Source organism: Macadamia integrifolia, chromosome 1 (assembly GCF_013358625.1).
Source record: "Macadamia integrifolia cultivar HAES 741 chromosome 1, SCU_Mint_v3, whole genome shotgun sequence".
In the NCBI taxonomy this organism is placed as follows: Eukaryota; Viridiplantae; Streptophyta; class Magnoliopsida; order Proteales; family Proteaceae; genus Macadamia; species Macadamia integrifolia.
Genome location: NC_056557.1, coordinates 25,095,065 through 25,115,535, shown reverse-complemented (window position 1 = coordinate 25,115,535; position 20,471 = coordinate 25,095,065). Strand labels below are relative to the sequence as shown.

Genomic DNA, 20,471 nt, shown 5'->3' with positions numbered 1-20,471 from the left:
CCCGAGGGTCTAATATTGGTGACTTGAATAACATTGTCGAACTGTGGACCCAATTATTCAGACTAAAGTTTATCCAGATGGTTCCCAAAATTATTAATCAAACCTTGTCAACTATAATTTGTAGCAAATAGCATCAATTAAGAAAATAGAGAAGAAGAAAAAATTTAACAAAGTCGTGCATCTCCATAAATTAGAAAAAGAAAAAACCAATCTCAAAATTGGCCAAGAAAACTGAACTTATAATCTAGTATAACTAGGAGTGGGAGCAAAACTTAGCATTAGAACTAGAATAACATTGTCAAAAAAATAAATTTCATTCATCCTTTTTCCAATTTACTTGGCTCTCGGCCTCTCACTACTCTCCGACTCTCCGCTTTCAAGCTCTGTCTTAGAGAATTGAAAATATGAGATTTAATGAAAAAATAAACTCACAAAATCAACACAGACTTATCCACAGAGACAGATAAATAAAGAAGATAGATAGAATCGAACATTTACTGTTTGTGCCCTGTTCGTGCGCAGCAACCAAAATCCCCCAACCAGCATTTTTGCAAACAAGTGGAAAGAGAAGAGAGAAGGAGATGAGTAAGGGAAATAGGAAGAGGAAGAGAAGGTTCGACTGTTTGAGTGGGGAATCAGGAATTCGGGATTTACGATATTTTGCTGGAGAAGTGAGGAGGAACAGAGAGGCTTTGATTCGTATGAAGCGATCAAAGGAGGAAAAGAGAGGGTTATGGTTAGGATGAAAAGAGCGGATTTACGTTTTTGAGTAATTTTTTTTTTTTTTAAAGTGGGGTTTTTAGTGAACCAAATTATTTGTATTTTATTCGGTTCAGCCGAATTACTCGTGTTTTAAAATCAAATTTGAAAAAACGGTGACTTTAATTTTATTTTTATTTTTAAGTCAAACTCGGACAGACTTTCTTGTATTATTAGGAATTATTTTTTTCAGCAAATTATTCGACAAATTGAACAAATTATAAAGCCTTTGATTAGCCATTCATAGACATTATTTAGATGGTTGCCAGCAAATTATGTTAAGGAACAAATAATATACATGATCTTAATTATATTGCATTGTTGATAAATGGGGAATGATAGGGATGGTGCAACCTCCAAACGCTATAAAGCTAGTTGTAAAGTTGCTTTGGTGAATGTTTTGATTTGCTCTTAATGAGTATTTGACATTTTGGTGGTTGTAGTTCATTATTTTGGCAAGAAATAATTTACACGGAGAGAATTATGTTGCTCGTTTTATTTTATTCTTTTTTTCCTTCTCAATTTCTTACCTAACATGCATTGAAAAAAAAAATTATGCATGTGTTGGAATGTTTAATTTGCTCACCATATTGGGATTTTTTTATATATATATAATCATGTTTTGTTAATATATAACAATTGTTGTTTAATGTGTTTCAACTTTCAACAAATAGGAAAACTTGGAAAACAAACGATACGTTTTGGAAACATGCTGAGCGACTTGACAATTTACATTACAAATATAAAGTTTGTGAAAAACAAGTTTATGGAGGAGTCACTCACCTCAAGTATTTGGCTAAGGTTAATGGTCAAGATCTTACCACTTGTGAAATTATTTGATGATGTTCAAGCAGAAGCTTTTCTTGCTACTAGTTGTACCAATGGTGAAAGTGTGGCTAGTTTCTCTCACTTAACTCCTTTAATTGTAACTAGTCAAAGGCAATCCACAATGGAAAAAGTGATCCCTAAGATGGACGAACTAAGTTGAGAGAAATGTCTCCGTGAATTCTTCATTAAGAACAACATCCCTTTCTCTAATATTCAATCAAAAGCTTTCATCAAGTTGTGGAATTGTAAAGCCCATTATGATCCCAGTATTCCTATTTCAAGTAATTCTATCCTTCGTGGAAAACTAATCCTTGAAGCAAGAAAAGACTTTGAGAAAATAACCTAAAAGTGTAAAATATTCTTGGAAGGAAACTAATTGCACAATCATGTCTAATTCATTGACTGACTTGAAGTAGTTCTTTTCTTAACATGATCGTTTTTCTCACGAGTGGACCTCTCTTTTTTTAAGTCAAATGACTGTTCTCTTGCTAGATTGACTGGTCATTTTATATTTGATTTTCTCACAGGGTGATTCAACATGTTGGTCCAAATTTAGTGATTCAGATAATTTCAGATAATGCATCCAATGATGGAAGTGCATTTGATATACTTATTGGAAAGTAAGCTCATGGTATCAATCTAATGTTGAAAGACATCTATAAAGATATTATTTGGGTTTAAGGAATTTTTGATGCGGCGTAAAAAAACATATTACTTGTATAATCAACAATTGTATTTCAGCTAATGAGAAAATTCACAAACAAGGATCTAAATTCTAGTTGTTAAAGTGAGAGAAGCTTGGACTCCTGTTTGTATCAGCTTGTTGGAGAATTTTAAGAAATTCTAGATCTGTTGAAACAAACTAGACACTATTCTAATCACAAATATTTCTCCCTAAAAAACCTTGACATCCACCCTACACTACAAGCACTAAAAATGAGGCACACATGTATTCCATTTGTTGGGCCAGTCCCAATTTTACCGAACTATATACACAAGCGCTGCTGAGAATCATCCTAGGCACTGGTTGACAACATTCCATTTTTGCGTTTTCTTGTTCCCAAAAACGAAGAAACAATCTAAAAAGCATTTGATAAAGTTGTTCCACTTCATATGTTTCTAGAAACATAAATCAAAATTTATGCTTATTTATAATTCTAGTAACAACTTTGACGACGTCGTTTCTAGAAACTAATTTGAGAGGAAAAAAAATGTTGTGTGCTCGATAAATTTCTCAACTATTTAAACCTAAAAAGAGCCAACCGAACCCTCTCTCCCTTTTGAGCATCCAATGATACTAGGGGTGTCAATTGGATAGTTCAGTTCGGTTTTGGTCGGGTTGAATTAGTTTTGGTCTAGGAATGAGGGAGACCAAAAGCAATCTGTTAAGAAGCTTCGATTTTCGATCGATTTTGATTTCGATCCGATTTGGTTTTGATTTATTTCAGTTTTTCAAAATCGGGTTAATACCGGTTTAGATTGATTTATTATTGGGCTTGAGCCATAATGAATCTTACATTCAAAACTTATAGTAACAAGATTTGACCAAAAAAACACTTTAAATGTATGATTAAATCATGGTTTATCATTGTAAGGGAAAGATAACTAATATTGAAACTACAAAATGAATCTTATTATCCAATCATTCATTTAACAACCCAACTAGTTTTCTATAGTGAACAAAGAAATCAATAGAAACATTATTACAATTTACAAATGAATTTTTCTATTCATAACCTAATATTCAATGATTTGTGACAATTTCTCTTGCAAGAAAAAATTTTCTCACTAATTATAAAAAATGGATGGTCAATTCACCAATCTATAATCTCATAATCATTTATTTTTTTATCGGTTTAATTCGATTTGGTCAATTTCATATAAATTTCTTGTAATATACCTCAATCCAAAACCAATCCAATAAGGATCAATTTGATTTGATTCAGGTTTTATCGTTCAATTTCGATTGATTTTTCAGTTCGGACTAGGTTTTGACACCCCCAGATAATATCATTGGGGTTTTTAGTGGTATTATGTCCCAAAAAATCATTTCAAGAATCAAGTTTATCAAACATAAAAAAAATCATTTCTGTTGTCTTTAGACAGAAACATCTTCTACCAAAAAGATTGAAACATCAAAAACATTATCATGCCCTGATTATCTCACTTTAGAATTGCATAGTTACTCTCCTATCAGGTTCCTAAGTGGATTACTTTTCTGAATTGTTGCATTTTGAAATTGAGGGGAAAAATTTCAGAAAATTCTGGCATCATGCCCAGAATGGTCACTTTCCTACAGAAAATATGGAGAATATTTTCAAAATGCCTTCCCGCACAAGCCTTCCTTATCCAATAACAAATCCCCATCTGCCCTATTTCTTTCTCCAGAGAATTATCCTCTCAAAATATTGACCAACTAATAGAAGAATTGATATATAACGTTTCCAAAGAATACAGATCCTATATGAGATCTGTGAGACTTTTGTTTTGTTTTCTATATATTTCATCTCCTCCCTATACTTCTTTTCATTTTGCTTGGTAATGGATTTATTATTCACCCAAAAAAATCATGAACAGCACACAAAGGAATCCCCGCATGGGGTAAGTACACGTCAATTGCCCATAGATTTCTTGTAACAGTCATATTACATGTCATTAATCAAGTGTTTTCTAGGCAGGACCAAAGGCTGATGCCCCCCCATATATGTCTGAAAAGCAAACCACCCCTTTTTTGCTAATATCATCTCAAGGGAATGCTGTAAGTCTATCTCATCTCTCTTGGATTTCTCTTATTAATTTTCTACCAAAATCTATTAAATTCTCCCACTTGGGGTTCCAAGTTTTCTAATCTTCATTAATGTAGGCATATCGGAGAGGAAATTCTCAGACCATCAGATGCGAAAACATCTAAGCCAGTTCATGGGTAGTAGTTCAAGCGTTGGAACCAAGAGGGTAAGTAATGTATCTATTCACCCCAATTTATTGAACCACAAGCTATGAGAGTTTCTCCATCAAACTCTGCCAATTATTAATTATTGAATCACAATCTAAGAGAGTTTGATTGAATCACAAGCTAAGAGAGTTTCTCATTCAAAATCTGCTGATAATGACAGCCAAGAGAGTTTCTCCTTTAAACTCTTACCAATTTCCAAACAAGAAAACCTAAACTTGAAAGAACAAGTAAACTTTGCCAGTCCTTCAAAGGTCCTATAGGCTATGACTGATAAATCAAAAACTATAATAAATAAATAAATAAACAAACAATGGCTGTTCGTCTCATGGCCTGTCCAAAGAGATAATTGCAGCAATGCCGCTACCCAAGGTGATGGAATATGAGACTGCCATTGATGGAGGAGTTTCCAAGCTTCCAGAAGAAACTAGGAAAGACCATCAACATCTCTGAGCTTTTTGTTTGACGTTTTACCTTGGAATATACAAACACTTCAATTGGTTTGCTCCAATATGGTAAAGGAAAATTTTCCCCCGTCAAATCAAATACAAGGAAAATCCAAAACGAACAGAAAAACGAATTCTAGGGTTCAAAAGACACAAAACTACAAAACCATTCGAGTAAAAATCGCGGTTTTCTGGGTTGGAAAGGATCAGAATTCTGGCTTTAAAATCTCCAAATAATTGAAGACGAATAAACAGCACAGTTTGAATCAGCGTCGATCATATGGGGAAAGTGTCCTCACCTCCATTCCATTCATTTACAGAATACTTGACTAATATAAAAAGAGGAAAAATACTTAGAAGAAAAAAAAATCCAAAAAATTAATCACTCAGGGATGGATCAGATTTCTGGCTTGGATTCTCAATAGAGAAAAGATAGCTTAGTATCATCAAAGTCGAGCAGCTGGGGAAAGAATCATCACTTCCATCCATTTGATAAAATCTAATTTTCAATCCTAAATTAAAACTCTAATTCTCATAAACACAGAAATTGAGAGAAATAAAACGGAAGCGATCAAGAGAGAGTAGAATTTCTCCGGATCCGCTTCATGAGGCCTTGCAAGAACACTGCCTTTAAGGATTGCAGAAACGGAGATCTGCAAATCTAGCGTCGTCTCATACACAGCACCCACATGAACCAGAGTGCTGGCAATCAGTAATCGACGCCATTCGAAACCCTAAATCTTAATCTGTCAAACCATTTAGATAGAAAACCACAAAAGAAGGAATCCCAAATCCCTAGAAGGAAGAAACGAACTCGACTAGAGAGACTAGCAGGAAAACGATGAAAATTTGAAGGGGAGGAAACATTTTATTTATAGAGTTAGGGTTTTGGGTTTAGAAGCCCTAACCTTAGTCGAAAGATTTGTTGGCGTCCACGTGTACGGGTGAGATTCTAATATTTACAAGAAACTTACGAGACAGATGCAGCGGCCGAGCGGAACGGCCAAACCTTATGCTTCTCTGGCAAATACTGTTTTAGACTTTTAGTAATTGGCATCAAGAATCTGGATCGGGATTACACCTGGCCGATATTGATTCGGATTGACTTTTCCCTTAATCTGCACCGATACGCCAATATGGGATAGGCCCAAATCAATATCGCCATCCTCTGATTCCGATACAATTCATCTGATTCGGGCAAACCAGTACCAACTCCTTGCACCGTTGTCATGGTTCTAAAAATTGAAATGAAACTATCAGTATCGGTTGGATTGAAATGGTATCAATTTTGATTCATCCATAACCCACATGTATAGTTCAAGGGTAAAATTATAATAAAAATTGATTTTTAAAAAAAGACAGGATAGATTTGTCCAATATACTCTGACCCAAGCCAATCCAGAACAGTATTAAAATGGTAGTTTTAGAACCTTAATAGTTATGGCAAAAGGTTTTTCCTAAAAAATAAAGGAAAGGAAATGGAACGATGTTGGGTGTCCAGCCATTGACTTTGTCTCGTGGGTGTGTGCTGTGAGGTGTTCTAGGATGTTGGATCTGAGCTATTGCTTCTGTTGCGCAGTAGAGGAGTTGAGGAGTTGTATCTCTCTCTCTTTCTACAATATTATTAGAGAAATTTTTTTTTCTAGAATAATATCTGGGACCTGGGGAAGCCCCTAAAATTGTATTAAATAAGATAAACAAAATAATGAATAAACAAAGGGGGGACATAGCCCACCTTCCTTCAACCCATGAGATACAAATCATTCTGACACTTGCAAAACTCAAAAGGAAAACATGCAAGAGAGGACAAATTACATTCTAAAAATTGATAATCCTGTTTTATCTTCCCAAATGATATAATTAATATTAGATGAGAGAGCATTATCACCATAGAAAATAGAATTTATAATAGATTCATATGTAAAGTTGGCTAACCAATCCGCTACGTGATTGCTTTCTGGAAATGAAAATGAGATATGAGCTCTCAAGGAATCGCAGAGGTTGATTATTTTCTGAAACCAATACCAACAGCTCCACAAGGTACATGATCTTTGAGAGATCAATTTCACAATTAGAGAGAAGTCAAAATTAATATAAAAGTCAAAGAAGCCCAAATCCTTACACAATACCAAGCCATCTCTAAAGGCTCTCATGTCCGCCACGCGATTTGTACATACCCCATAAAAATTGGAGAAGGCTGCCATAACATTTATGTTGTTTCTAATAATGCCTTCCCCACCACTAATACCCTAATTCCTTTTTGCTTGCACCATCCACATTTAGTTTAACAAAATAAAATGGAGGGCATCAATAAATAGGAATTGGAGCTTTAACCCTACTAACGGGTGGGTTTAACTTAAAGACCTGTAATATAAAATTATTTCTCAAAGAAAGGATTTAGAAAAACTAGTTGGGTAAATGATTTCATGAATCCAATATTTGATTCTCTTAATTATGATAGTTGTAGCACGAGATCCTTCACTGTGTTTTCTGTTATTTCTTTCCCGCCATAGCTCCAAAACAATGTGGTAATAGACCAGTTATGTATTCACAAATACTTTTAACACTGGCAAGGGATTGCCAATAAAGAATTTTAGTATTGAGATCCTGAGTTGGAATAACATCAATGTCCATTGTTTTTCCAAAGAAATCCAAACCTTATAAGCAATTGTACCCCCTAATAAAGTGTGGGTTACTGTGTCCGTCCAAGGATATATCTTTGTAACAAAAGCATTTGGAAGCCAATGAAATACCAATACTCATCAAAGTGACATTTGTTGGAATTTTTCCATTAAAGATTTGCCAAACAAAAAAACCCACTTTTCGAAGGATTGATTTATTCCATAACTATTTAGAGTAAAGAACCAGAGGTTAGTGAGATCGGATTTCATTCTTTGCTGACTTGATTGAGAAAAAAGCCATTGCTCGTCAGAGTCCATACCAATCTATCAACTTTGTTTGATAAGATAATGTTGGAATTGAGAAAACTATCATGAACCTCTGAAAAATCAATAATATTTAGTACATCTTGATCCCAAACGCCATCATCGTTAAGCATATCTTTTACCTGAGTTTCAAAATTCACATTTACGATCCCATCAACATAGTTGATTAGGGAGCCACCACCAGACCAATTATTGAGCCAAAAATTCACCTCGCCATAACCAATTAGCCATTTTGAGAAAGTTATTGATAGCCATCTTATGACAATAATGGATATCAATGTATTAGTTCACTCTTGTGAAGGAAAAACTCCTTAGTTTCTGGGTCTCCAATGGGTTACACTTCGATAACAAAACATGTGAAATCCAATCTATATGATAGCTCTACCCTACTCCAAAGAATGATAAAATTTTAATGATCACAACTAGTTCAGACAAAATTCACAATTCTAGTGCTTGGGCAGTTTGTTTGTGTTTACAAGGTAAATGTATCTTATGTCACATTGATTGTTTGATGACAGGAGACGGATGGTGAAGGAGCAGTTATAGGACTTCTCAAAGGATACCACATGGTACGGAGATTGAACGTGAAGTTGGATGCAATTTGAAGTGATCGGGAAGAAATAGGATCGGTTTTGCAATGGAACTTAAGAACCCTTTCTTTAATTAATTATAGTATATTAATATCTCTACGTAGAGAGATGGACAGGTACTCTTTTAACCCCAATTTTGTAATTAAAAATAATAATAGTATGTGTTAATTTTGTCTCGAATTCTTGATCTATTTTGAAGATTGACTTGATTCGACATATTTTGGTGGCGACCCGAATGAAAAATTTTTTGAGATCTGTGATGGAAGCAGAGGAATTGGGCCGATAGGTCCAAGCCCAGAGTCGATCACTGATATCGTATGGGGGTACGGGGGCTACGCCCTCGCGGTATGGTTCGATTGGATCGACCACGACCCGATGGGTCGACCCGCAATTTGGAGTATATATAATGTACTGTTGCTTGTTGAGAAAGTCATTGTATTCCAGGGTTTTCACACAGCTAGGGTTTCAGGGCAAGTTTTTCCTCGCCGCTGCTAAGGTGTAATTTCTCTTCTGCATAGTAAATCATCTTCTTCTTCGCCCAAAGATGTAGCATACCATCTTGGTGTGTGAACCTCGTTAAATCTGTGTCGTACGAATCTATTATCTCTTTATTATTCGTGTTTCTTGGTGTTTGATCTTACAGTATGTAGGGGTGCTTAAGAATGTAGCCTTATAGACTATGGAAGCAAAATAATATATCCTTGGGTCGGATATGACATGTATGAAATTTTAAATCTTTTATTTTCTCTCTCTCTATATATATATATACACGTATGAAATCTTAAATCTTTTATTTTCTCTCTCTCTATATATATATATACACGTATGAAATCTTAAATCTTTTATTTTCTTTCTTTCTTTCTATATATATATATATATATATAAATCAAAACAGTGATTAATTTGAGATGAAAAGGCTTCCTCCACCACAACCTGAGAATTGAGATGGGATGAAATTGGAATCTTCTCAATTCTGATTCATTGCTTTCACATGAATTGACAGAGTAGGTACGTCCATGATGGATCACCATCGAATCAAGATTTACAATCTCTGCAGCCATCTAATACCCACATCATCTACCACTGCCACTGCCACTTCAAACTCTACTCTCCAAAAATAGAGTAACTTTGAGCCCAACCTGATCCTTTTATAGTAGGACTGAGTTTTCCTTCAACTATAGTCAACTGTGGCCTTTGATCAATGTCTATAAGATAGAGGAGAATAGTGGTGGCATAATTGACCATTTATAAATGGGTGGGGAGGAGGGAGGGAGAGGGCAGACATGATCCTGGAATGGTGGCTAAAAGGTGTAATGGACCAAAAGCACCAAAGCTCCATCACTCTACAGCCCGTATACCCAAAAAAATTGAGCCTCTTTGTCGAGTGCAGATCAGTTATCACACAAGAACAATCCTGATCCACATACATAGAATTTAACTGGAATCTATAATTAACAGTGGTGGATTCCATGTATGTGGATCAAGATCGTATGAGAAGCTAATGCTCTCTCTCTCTCTCTCTCTCTCTCTCTCTCACTTATCACATCATATTCAAAATGGGTCTTGCCAACCTCCCCTAACAAAATCCACAATTTACCCAATCTTTCCTTCATTAATCCACAATCAATGCTGAAACTCATTTCAAGCGCACCTCAAAAATCCTTCCGTCAACAAAATCAACTTGATCCTAGAGTGGCTGCTAGTTTGTCACCACTTTCATGGGCTGGAACATTGTGAGCCTTATCTTGAAGTCCAACCTTATGACATTCTTGCGTTAAATTACAACTATATCAAATTATGGGCAAGAGTGGTCATGTAGCCTTTGCACCAGCGTAGGGACCAATAAGAGTGAACGTAGGGACATCAACATGAATGCAATTTTTTTGATTCACAAGGGTGGGGTGGTAATTTTGTATCTCTCTGTATATGGGTGCAAGGGCTATGTAACCAAAAATATTTTCACCCTCCCAATAGATCATGCTAGTACAACTAAAACAATTATACAATTTTTTTTGGTAACCTGAGGATAGAGCGGTTAGCCTCCAACCATCCAATGAAGAAAAATTTTGCCTAAAAATTTTATTTTCACATTGAATGTCCAAATTTCCACTTATGGAATTCAAATTGATCAGAAATTCTAAATTTTTAAAAAGTAGTAGTCCAATTTAGGCCGGCTCAAGGGACGAATTGGCTCGACTGTGTGAAGGATTTCAAACGCCTTAATCCACCAATAGGAGTTGATTGTACATAATCCACCAAAACACATTTTGAAAAAAATAAAAAATAAAAAAAGAGAAAAGAACACTTCCTAGTCGCATGGCCTCTATGCCAGCGTGAGAGGAGCCTGTGAAGGGGTGTACATGGGTATCAACAGGGCGAGACATCATTTCGCCACTCTCTTTGCATGGGCATAGAGGACACATGATCAACGAGCATTCTTTTCGACTCTCTGCCCCCCTCCCCTACTAAAATAGACCCTAGAAGTGGGATGGAATTTAGAAGGTTTGGGCCTTGACCCTATAGGATACCATCGCATGGATCCCTTCAACTATTGGTGGACAAAAGTGGGCCCTGTTTGAATGCATTTCTTTTGGCGGGGACAGTGTCTTGGGTTTTTAAAATTACAAAACCCTTTGCAACGGTCAGCAAAGCAAACCAAAGAAGGAAAGAATAAAAAATAAAAAACTTTTCTAATGACGCAGAAATGATAGAATCCACAAATTCCTTTCCTGCCATTTCAATTTTTTTTAGTTTCCCAGGAATCTCTACTTCCTTCCCTGATGATTTCCTTTCTTGTTTTTATTCTTTACCTCCTTTCCAAACCAATTCAAGGAATGTGCTTTGTCTTCTTCCCCACAGCATTCACATCCTTCCTTCCTCCATCTCAAGCCAAACAGAGTTTCTTGATTCCAATTGGTATTTTTTCTTGAAACCCAATAGCAAGTCTCTATAAATTGTTCATCCACGCCTTATCTCGATGAACCAAACTGCCTTTCCTAAATTCAGAACCTTTACCTGTCAGAGCTTTTCAGATTCACACTTTCTGATCCAATGGCTTCTGGGTCTGGCTTCAAACGATCTGATACCATTGCTGATAGCATGCCTGAGGCCTTGAGACAATCTCGGTATCATATGAAGAGATGCTTCGCTGCGTATGTCAAGATTTGATTTCTTTCAAACTCTTTCTCTCTTTCGTTGTAACCAAATTTTTATTCATGAGAAAACTCTAGTTTTCACATTTTGAAATTACAATAACAGGTATACATCAGAGGGGAGGAGGTTAATGAAGCTCCGCAATTTAATGGAAGAAATGGAGAAATCAATCCAGGACAAGCTTGAAAGAGCCAAGGTTTTGGAAGGCTTACTTGGCTACATCCTCTGTTCCACTCAGGTTTGCATTCCTTTTACCTTTTTACTTTAATTCTCCAGCTTTAAGAAAATCTTAATGAATACATGTATTCAATTTCTTGGATATTTCAGGAAGCAGCTGTTGTTCCTCCTCATGTCGCATTTGCTGTAAGACCCAGTCCCGGATATTGGGAGTTTGTTAAGGTGAACTCTGAAGATCTTTCAGTAGATGGAATCACTGCTGCAGAGTTCTTGAAATATAAAGAAATTATCTGCGACGAGAAATGGTATGCCATCTCCATGCCTCGAAAGTTAAGATTCAACTTGATTCAGAACTATTGGAAAGATACCTATGAATATCAATCAACAAAATTTGCTAAGTTTACATGAAAATCTTAGATAATTAATCAATGTGGAAGTAAATCATCCATGGAACTCATGAATTTCTTTCAAACCATCTGAATTTATCATCATATATCATATGCTCCCCACAATTCATAATTTTTCTCTCTAGTAGTTGTATGAATGAAGAATAAATAATTTTGATATGCAGGGCAACTGATGAATATGCATTGGAAGTGGATTTTGGAGCATTTGACTACTCTATTCCGCATGTAACCCTGTCATCTTCTATCGGTAATGGGCGCAACTATGTCTCTAAGTTCATAACTTCAAAGTTGGCAGGGGGCGCCGAGAGTGCAAAGCCTTTGGTGGACTTCTTACTCGCTCTTAATTATCAAGGAGAAGTATGGAAACAATAAAACCAGAAGACAAAATGATTTTTCTCATGGTACAATGTCTGAAATTCATGTTCTATTTCCTTCTGGTTTGAAACTTGCAGAATCTTATGATAAATGATAACCTCAACACTGTTGCTAAACTTGAACCGGCATTGGTCGTAGCTGATGTATATGTTTCAGGACTTCCCAAAGACACTCCATATCAGAAGTTTGAGCAGAGGTCTTTGCTTCACATCTTGTTTGATCATGAGAAACTGAAAAAAACATTAAGAAGAAATCCAAATGATAGGACTTTAAACTGCCTTTTTTATTTTTTTCAGGTTTGCTGAGTGGGGTTTTGAGAAAGGATGGGGTGATACTGCAGAAACTGTTAGAGAGACAATGAGATCACTCTCAGAGGTACTCCAAGCACCAGACCCACAAAACATGGAGAAATTCTTCAGTAGGCTTCCGACGATATTCAATATCGTAATCTTCTCTATCCATGGCTACTTTGGCCAAGCAGATGTCCTTGGCTTACCTGATACTGGCGGGCAGGTATAAATCAAATCCATCAGTTCATAGAAAATAGGTTGCATCATCAACAAAAGAAACTGACAGTTTATGCCATTTTAAATAGGTTGTCTACATTTTAGATCAAGTAAAGGCACTGGAGGATGAATTGCTCCTCAGAATTAAAAAGCAAGGGCTGAGTGTCAAGCCTCAAATTCTTGTGGTACGCTGAAATTATTTTGAAATGACTTCTTAATCACAACCAGTTCAGGTTGATTACAGCATTGCTTATTTTGCACAGGTTACACGACTTATACCAGATGCTCGAGGAACCAAGTGCAATCAAGAGCTGGAGCCAATCTTAAATACTAAACATTCTTTCATTCTCCGAGTTCCATTTACGACAGAAAGTGGTATCCTTCCCCAATGGGTTTCCCGTTTCGACATCTACCCCTACCTTGAGAAGTTTACTCAGGCATGTACCCTGTTAAATTGGTGAATCCATTCTTTTTCTTCAGCATCTCTTTCTTAAATAAATATAGATCATATCAGTCACAATTACCTTCTATAAATTCCCAGGATGCCACTGTCAAGATCTTTGATCACTTGGATGGGAAACCTGACCTCATCATTGGTAACTACACTGATGGAAACCTGGCAGCATCTCTCATGGCAAGCAAACTTGGGATAACTCAGGTATGATCATATTATTTACAAGTCCAATCAACTTGTAGATCTCAAATTTTAACTGTTACTGATTTGGTGAACTTTAAACCTAGGGAACCATTGCTCATGCTCTAGAGAAGACAAAGTATGAAGATTCGGATATCAAATGGAAAGAACTAGATGCAAAGTATCACTTCTCATGCCAATTCACAGCTGACATGATAGCAATGAATTCTGCTGATTTCATCATCACAAGCACATACCAAGAAATAGCAGGAAGGTTAGTCACTATGCCACATTTCAGACTCAAGTCTAAATATGTTTGCCAGAGATCCTACAAAGTAAATGTTCATAGAATTCCAAAGAACTCAATTGAATCAATCAAACTCAAAGATTTTCTGAAATTTTATTTGAGTAAATATCTTTTCTTGGAAAATCATTAAGCCTTTCATTGACTCCACCAATTTGGTGTTCTTACGAAAATCATGCACAATTGGTGGAGTTTAGAGAAAATTTGCTGAAAAATTAACTTTTAAGTGTCATTTTATCTGCAGCAAGGACAGGACAGGACAGTATGAAAGCCATGCTGCATTTACGCTACCAGGGCTGTGCCGAGTAGTCTCAGGCATCAATGTCTTTGATCCAAAGTTCAACATTGCTCCCCCTGGTGCTGATCAATCTGTCTACTTCCCATACACACAGAAACAGAAACGGTTGACCACATTTCATCCTGCCATTGAAGAACTCCTATACAATAAACAGGATAACAATGAGCACTTGTTAGTGTCATACTTCAACTCATTTAACTCCAAACATGTATCTTGATTGAGAGGCATACTCTGTGATAAACAACACACATATATCTTACTTGAATCCATCCTGTGACATCAAAAAGTTTGTGTCTTGAGGACAAAACACATGCCAGGATCAACTTAAGTAATGCAACATTCATCTGCCTTCACTTGCATGATGTTTGTACATTTTGAAGAGAAATACTACTTTGCACTATTTCTCTAAATTTCTAATGTCTGATCTGAACTCTGGTTTGAACAGAGGATTTCTAGAAGACAGGAAGAAACCAATTATCTTTTCAATGGCGAGACTCGATACAGTGAAGAACATTACAGGATTAACGGAATGGTATGGGAAGAATAAGAGGCTAAGGAATCTAGTCAATCTTGTCGTCGTCGCTGGCTTCTTTGATCCATCCAAATCAAAAGACAGAGAAGAAATAGCTGAGATTAAAAAGATGCATAGCCTGATTGATAAGTATCAACTTAAGGGTCAAATCAGATGGATAGCAGCTCAGAATGATAGAGTACGGAACGGAGAGTTGTACCGTTGTATTGCAGACTCAAAGGGAGCTTTTGTTCAGCCTGCTCTGTATGAAGCTTTTGGCCTTACAGTCATTGAGGCAATGAACTGTGGGTTACCCACCTTTGCAACCAATCAAGGAGGTCCAGCTGAAATCATTGTGGATGGGGTCTCAGGATTCCATGTTGATCCCAACCATGGAGATGAGTCGAGCAATAAGATTGCTGATTTCTTTGAGAAGTGCAAGGAGGATCCTGAACACTGGAAAAAAATATCCTCAGGAGGTCTCCAGAGAATATATGAATGGTAACTAAAATCACATGTTCCTCGAGAAACTTCACTTATCTTTAGTTTAAAATTATGTTTTCCTTCTCTGATATTTTCATCTTTTTAATGTTTGTGGTTTGAAGCTATACTTGGAATATCTATGCCACCAGAGTGTTGAACATGGGATCCATCTATGGCTTCTGGAGGCAGTTGAACAAGGAACAAAAACAAGCTAAACAAAGATACATTCAAATGTTCTATAATCTTCAATTCAAAAACTTGGTGAGTTGTCTATCTGTGTTTTGGGTACTATAAAAAATCATTGGAAAAATGCAAAAAGATCAGTTTCAGTAATACTTGCATGTTCACATGTGACATCCATACAGGCAAAGAATGTATCCATTGCAAGTGATGGAACCCAACAACCAGCATCAAAGCCAGAAGCTAAACCTCAGCCAACAAAGAAGCAGCCAACACAAAGGTACTAATGTGATAACTAATCCATTTTGCAGGTCTTTATAACATCGAGGCCCTCGCCCACCTGCTTTAGTGCTTTACAGACATGACTAGTATCTCCACATTAAAATTTTTTACCCATGAAGCTTCATCTATAAATTTGTATACTAACCATTGCACATCTTCTCGTTTGGTTTTGAAATCAGGCGTACACAATCCCGATTCCAAAGGTAAGATCACATCCCCATTTACTTTGTACATAATCCTTTCCTCTTCTCCTGGGTAATCACTTATTGAGGCAATGCAACTGACTTCTAGGATTTTCGGTTAATTTCCGGAATCGCAATGGTCTTAGGATCCTACCATGCTTCGACTCAAAAGAGCCTTCTTCTGAGTGATAAAGTTTTAGAGGTGAAGCAGCTCAGGTTCCAACCCCAAGTGACAATCGTGTTCATTCCACCTGGTGTAAGGGGTGCTTCTTAGTTCTTACATCATAAAAATATATATTTGTTGAAATCTGTTTGGTGTGTTTATGTGATAAAAAGAGTGAGAGTTGATCTGATGATGATCAAATAAATTCCTCAATTGTGTTGAAAATGTTTGGTTTCCTAAATTGTGACTCTTTCTCCAGAAGAAGCAAATTCATGTATATACTTGTACCCTATTGGATTCAATAAAATGTTAACTTCAAAGTTTATTTACACCTATGAAGAATGTATACGTCCAATGTGGATCATCATCCGGAAACACACGTTCAAGCGAGTTACATGGAAGTGGTTTGTTTTGGATTCAGGGACTGCTGATAGTACGATGACAAGGTGGTTGTGGTGGCAATAATTGTATTTTCTATGACAGAGAACATGGCTCTTTTTACAAGCCTCAGGTACTTTAAGTACTGACTGCAAGCCTTATGTCTGGCAGACCATCTGTTAACCCATTAAAATTTGAATCCACAATTAAGTGCAGATAAGTATCATGTGTCCTAAAACATAGACCCAATGGTCAATCTATGTGGTGATACAAAGCAGTCCAAAACTGAGAAATCATAACCAGTTTTAGACCTAACCCTGTAAAATGCAAGGTTTAGAGCAACCAGTTCAGGTTTTGTCCAAGTGGGAGCCTAGCTTGATATCTCAACACACACACACACACACACACACACAGAGAGAGAGAGAGAGAGAGAGTCATGAAAATATCTGGCCACATAAATCTATAGGCCAAGTGACTCAACCAAGCTAATCTGTTCCCAATGTTTTTCTATGGTCACAATTCTGTTGCAGTAGTAATCAAATGCAGGTACAGTTCATTTGTCAAATTCAGCCTAATCCCAGCTTGTAGTGTCCCTAACCCTAAAATATTTCTCAACAAAATAAAATTTGAAAAATTGACTCTGTGCCAGGTGTTATAGGCTGAAAATTTCTACATGGAAGAGGGAATAACATCAGGAACATATGAATATCTTTGACCTAAAAATTCAGCTGCCACAGGTTGGAAGCTCAGATACATATTTTAAAGAAGAAGAAAAAAAATGTCAACTTAGAGTAATGAGCCTATGAAAAAAATTAGTCATTTTGGAAGCTCAGATACATATTTTATATTTATTCTAGATCCTCTTTATTTTCTATTTTCTAACTTAACAGTAGTCCCATAATAAGGATATATCTGTAGCACTGAAATTCCCAAAAAATAATGATGCTTTTCAGATATAGAACATGGTGGCCCTTATTTTGTCACAAAAATGTGGGAGTTCCATAACAGGGATATCTGTAGTACTGAGTTCCTCAGTAGTCTCTATCTGATGATTTGTAGCCAAGTAAAAATTTGTACTTGAAAAGCAGGCAAATGGGGATAATATGCAGATGCCAATGTCAACAAACTTGCAACATCAGCACAACTATTTCTTGTTTGGCACAAAAGTAATTTACACAGAGAAAAGAAGGGGGGGGGGTGGGGGGGAGAGAGAGAGAGAGAGAGTACCATACAGTATGGATGAACCTCAAATATCTGGACAGGAACAGAATGGATGGATTAGTTCAATTTCCACCACTCAATGATACAAAGAATAGAAAAAATAAAATAAAATAAAATTTTGCAAGAGGAAAAGGCATATATGTGCATAGGCTGTTTGTAGGAATTTGGAGTTTCCATCTGCTGGGAATTTATTATCATTCCCATAAGACATGATAATGAGCTGGCCAGCTTGTTCCCTTCACCACCACAACCACCATCATAAATTTTTTTACGAAGTAATAAGCCAGATTATAAAAGCTTTCAAAAAACAAGAAAGACTTACCTGAATGCTTACATGGCTTCCAAATAAAAGTCAAAACTGTTTAGGATGGGATATCACTGAATTCACCATAGTTCCTGCATGTCATTAGTTCATAGGGTACATGTAAAATCGCAGAAATTGATTAGAAATGAGAACTTCCAAAGGGTAATGTTCGAGCAATTTAAACCACTAAAGTGGATCCTTATTTCAAGTTTCCTAGGTTGGATACATAAGTTTACCTCTGCTGTTCAACTCTGTCTAGGTCCATATCTTCCACCATATTAGTAAGAGAATCAGCCATTTTACCAGGTAATTAAAATGGTTCCACTCTTGTCAACCCGATTGGGATCTTTATGGTTGAGGGGAAAAAATCAAGTATGATGACATTTTAAACAACCACAAAAGTTATGGGAGACAAAGAAAGGATAGGCTCTGTGTCATCCCATCCCTGTGAACCAAGGAAAAAACTCACAAAGTAGATATTCAAATGTGTAAGGGCAAGGGGATACTAGAGTTGTGTTCTGAGTGGATGAATTATATGTGATTACCTTCTTGACTACAATCAGTTCATACTTTAAGACATGATTAAATTGGCATTCGCCGACACCATCCCTGTAGGGCATCATCAACCTGGATTCAGGTAAGGGATAAGTATAAATAGTGGGTCTCCTGTTATGCACAACATAATACCTGACAACACTCTAATATCTTAAATTACAACAGCCAAATATTTACACCTCTAGTGAGTTTTTATTATTTAATCTAAGCCAGTTTCTGCAAGAATTCCAAAGATTAAGACTGTTTCCATCTCCAATCCACCTCTCCTAGGACCCTTCAAAAGTAGGACATGAACCACATCATACCAGAGCAAAAGTGTAGCATGGGTAGGCAGTTTGAAGAGAAAGAAAATGTAAGGGAGACGGATCAAAATGAAATAGGGTTGATTGAAATGCATAATGGATAAGAACCTAACCCAAACCTGTACTCTTTATTAACTACATTGCAAAGCACAAGCCTTGGCCATGAAGGGAATTTGGTTTCAGGAGAGGGTTTGGCTGGTTGGCTAGTTCTTTACTGAAGTAATATATTGTGACAGGTCAAATACTAAATGTAAGAATTAAGTATTTATCTAAAACACATTCTTCTCCAAGCAGTATACTGATCAATAACTGAGGATTGTTCTGGTAAAGAGATCTTGGTCCTAATCCAGATTGGGTGCAGTGGTACTGTATTGATCAATTCATGCTAAGCTGGTTACAGCCACTCTCTCTGAACCTCTTATTGCTCAAATCATTGGAATTCAATAATTTCGTGAAGCATAGATTGGTCTGGACAGGATTAATCAATCTCAGTTAAAGCCACATATCCTGTAGTTGAAGAAGCAGTTGGTGGAAATATCTAAGGAGGATCTCAGCATGCTTGACCATCTTAGAAAGGTGAAGTCTATTGCAGATTCACTCGCAGCTGCTTGTAAACCTATACCCAATTATGATGTGGTCATGATTACATTAACTGGATTGACAATCAGTGTTTTTTGAGTGATGCCTTTGGTTTTGTGATCAAAGGACTTTACCCACATCACTCTTGCTCGAGTAGATCAAACAGACAAAATCGGTTAGGGTTTGTACCAATCACAAGTTTCTTGGATTTCTTCAGAAGTGGAAATGTTCTAAATTTTTTGGCAATAGGACTTTTAATTAGCAAGATTGTAGTTGTTTATCAGGAAAGGAAAAAATAAGTTACCTTTTGATTTATTATCTATACAAACTTCTCCTTCATGTTGATTTATGGTGACTAGCCCTTGTATTATTACTTATAATGGTTATCTATACTACTCAGTCCTTGTATTTTTCTGATATGCATGAGACTCAGAAGGATCATGTTTTTTTTTTTTTTTTTGCTAGATACGGGTATACTGGACTTCAGTTTGACTAGTCCCAGGGGTTCATGCTGACTTCACAATCATATGAATCCGGTCATACTGAGATTGAATGAGAACCATTCCATTGGAAGCAATGAAAAACACTAAACACCCCGTGTGAGTTGCCCCAGGACAGTAAAAGAAATCAAACTCATAACCACACACTCCCCGAGATGAAGGCCCCTTGCCAACTCGGCTACCCCTGTGGTTCCTTGCTATTGATCAACTTATATTCTCTTATTTCATATGTAAAACCAAGGAACATGAATGAGAAATGTGAAAGGCAAATGGCTCCATTGAGCGTTATGAAGCACAACTTGTTGCTGTGGGTTGTTCACAAAAATTTGGTTATAGATTTTGTTGATCCCTTTGCTAAGCCAATCTCTATCTGGGTCTTCTTTGCTTAGGTTTTCGTGATTGGCTGGTTCATCAACTTGACATGAAAAATACTTTCTTCGATCATTTGAAAGGGAAAAA

The 20,471-nt window shown here is 36.5% G+C and overlaps 1 protein-coding gene and 2 non-coding genes across 4 annotated transcripts; 1 reads left to right on the top strand and 2 right to left on the bottom strand.

Annotated features, from left to right (window-relative positions):
- Positions 1-5,184: 5,184 nt before the first annotated feature.
- Positions 5,185-5,288, bottom strand: LOC122086873. Its single transcript, XR_006142549.1, has one exon. It is a non-coding gene; the product is annotated as a small nucleolar RNA Z103 (small nucleolar RNA).
- Positions 5,289-5,375: 87 nt separating this feature from the next.
- On the bottom strand, positions 5,376-5,468 carry LOC122086867. Its single transcript, XR_006142548.1, has one exon. It is a non-coding gene; the product is annotated as a small nucleolar RNA Z103 (small nucleolar RNA).
- A 5,930-nt stretch (positions 5,469-11,398) lies between these two features.
- Positions 11,399-16,508, top strand: LOC122074938 (sucrose synthase 7-like). 2 transcript variants are annotated; one of them, XM_042639932.1, is made up of 16 exons: positions 11,399-11,670; positions 11,777-11,909; positions 11,999-12,153; positions 12,420-12,612; positions 12,708-12,826; positions 12,927-13,143; positions 13,226-13,321; positions 13,400-13,573; positions 13,678-13,794; positions 13,878-14,044; positions 14,319-14,543; positions 14,818-15,384; positions 15,489-15,627; positions 15,732-15,826; positions 16,008-16,031; positions 16,157-16,508. In XM_042639932.1, the coding sequence occupies exons 1-16, from the start codon at positions 11,570-11,572 to the stop codon at positions 16,197-16,199; spliced, it is 2,565 nt and encodes an 854-aa protein (XP_042495866.1). In that variant the 5' UTR covers positions 11,399-11,569; the 3' UTR covers positions 16,200-16,508. The 2 variants fall into 2 exon arrangements, with proteins under 2 accessions (XP_042495866.1, XP_042495871.1); XM_042639937.1 differs by having other exon boundaries at positions 11,401-11,670; positions 16,120-16,508.
- Positions 16,509-20,471: the final 3,963 nt, after the last annotated feature.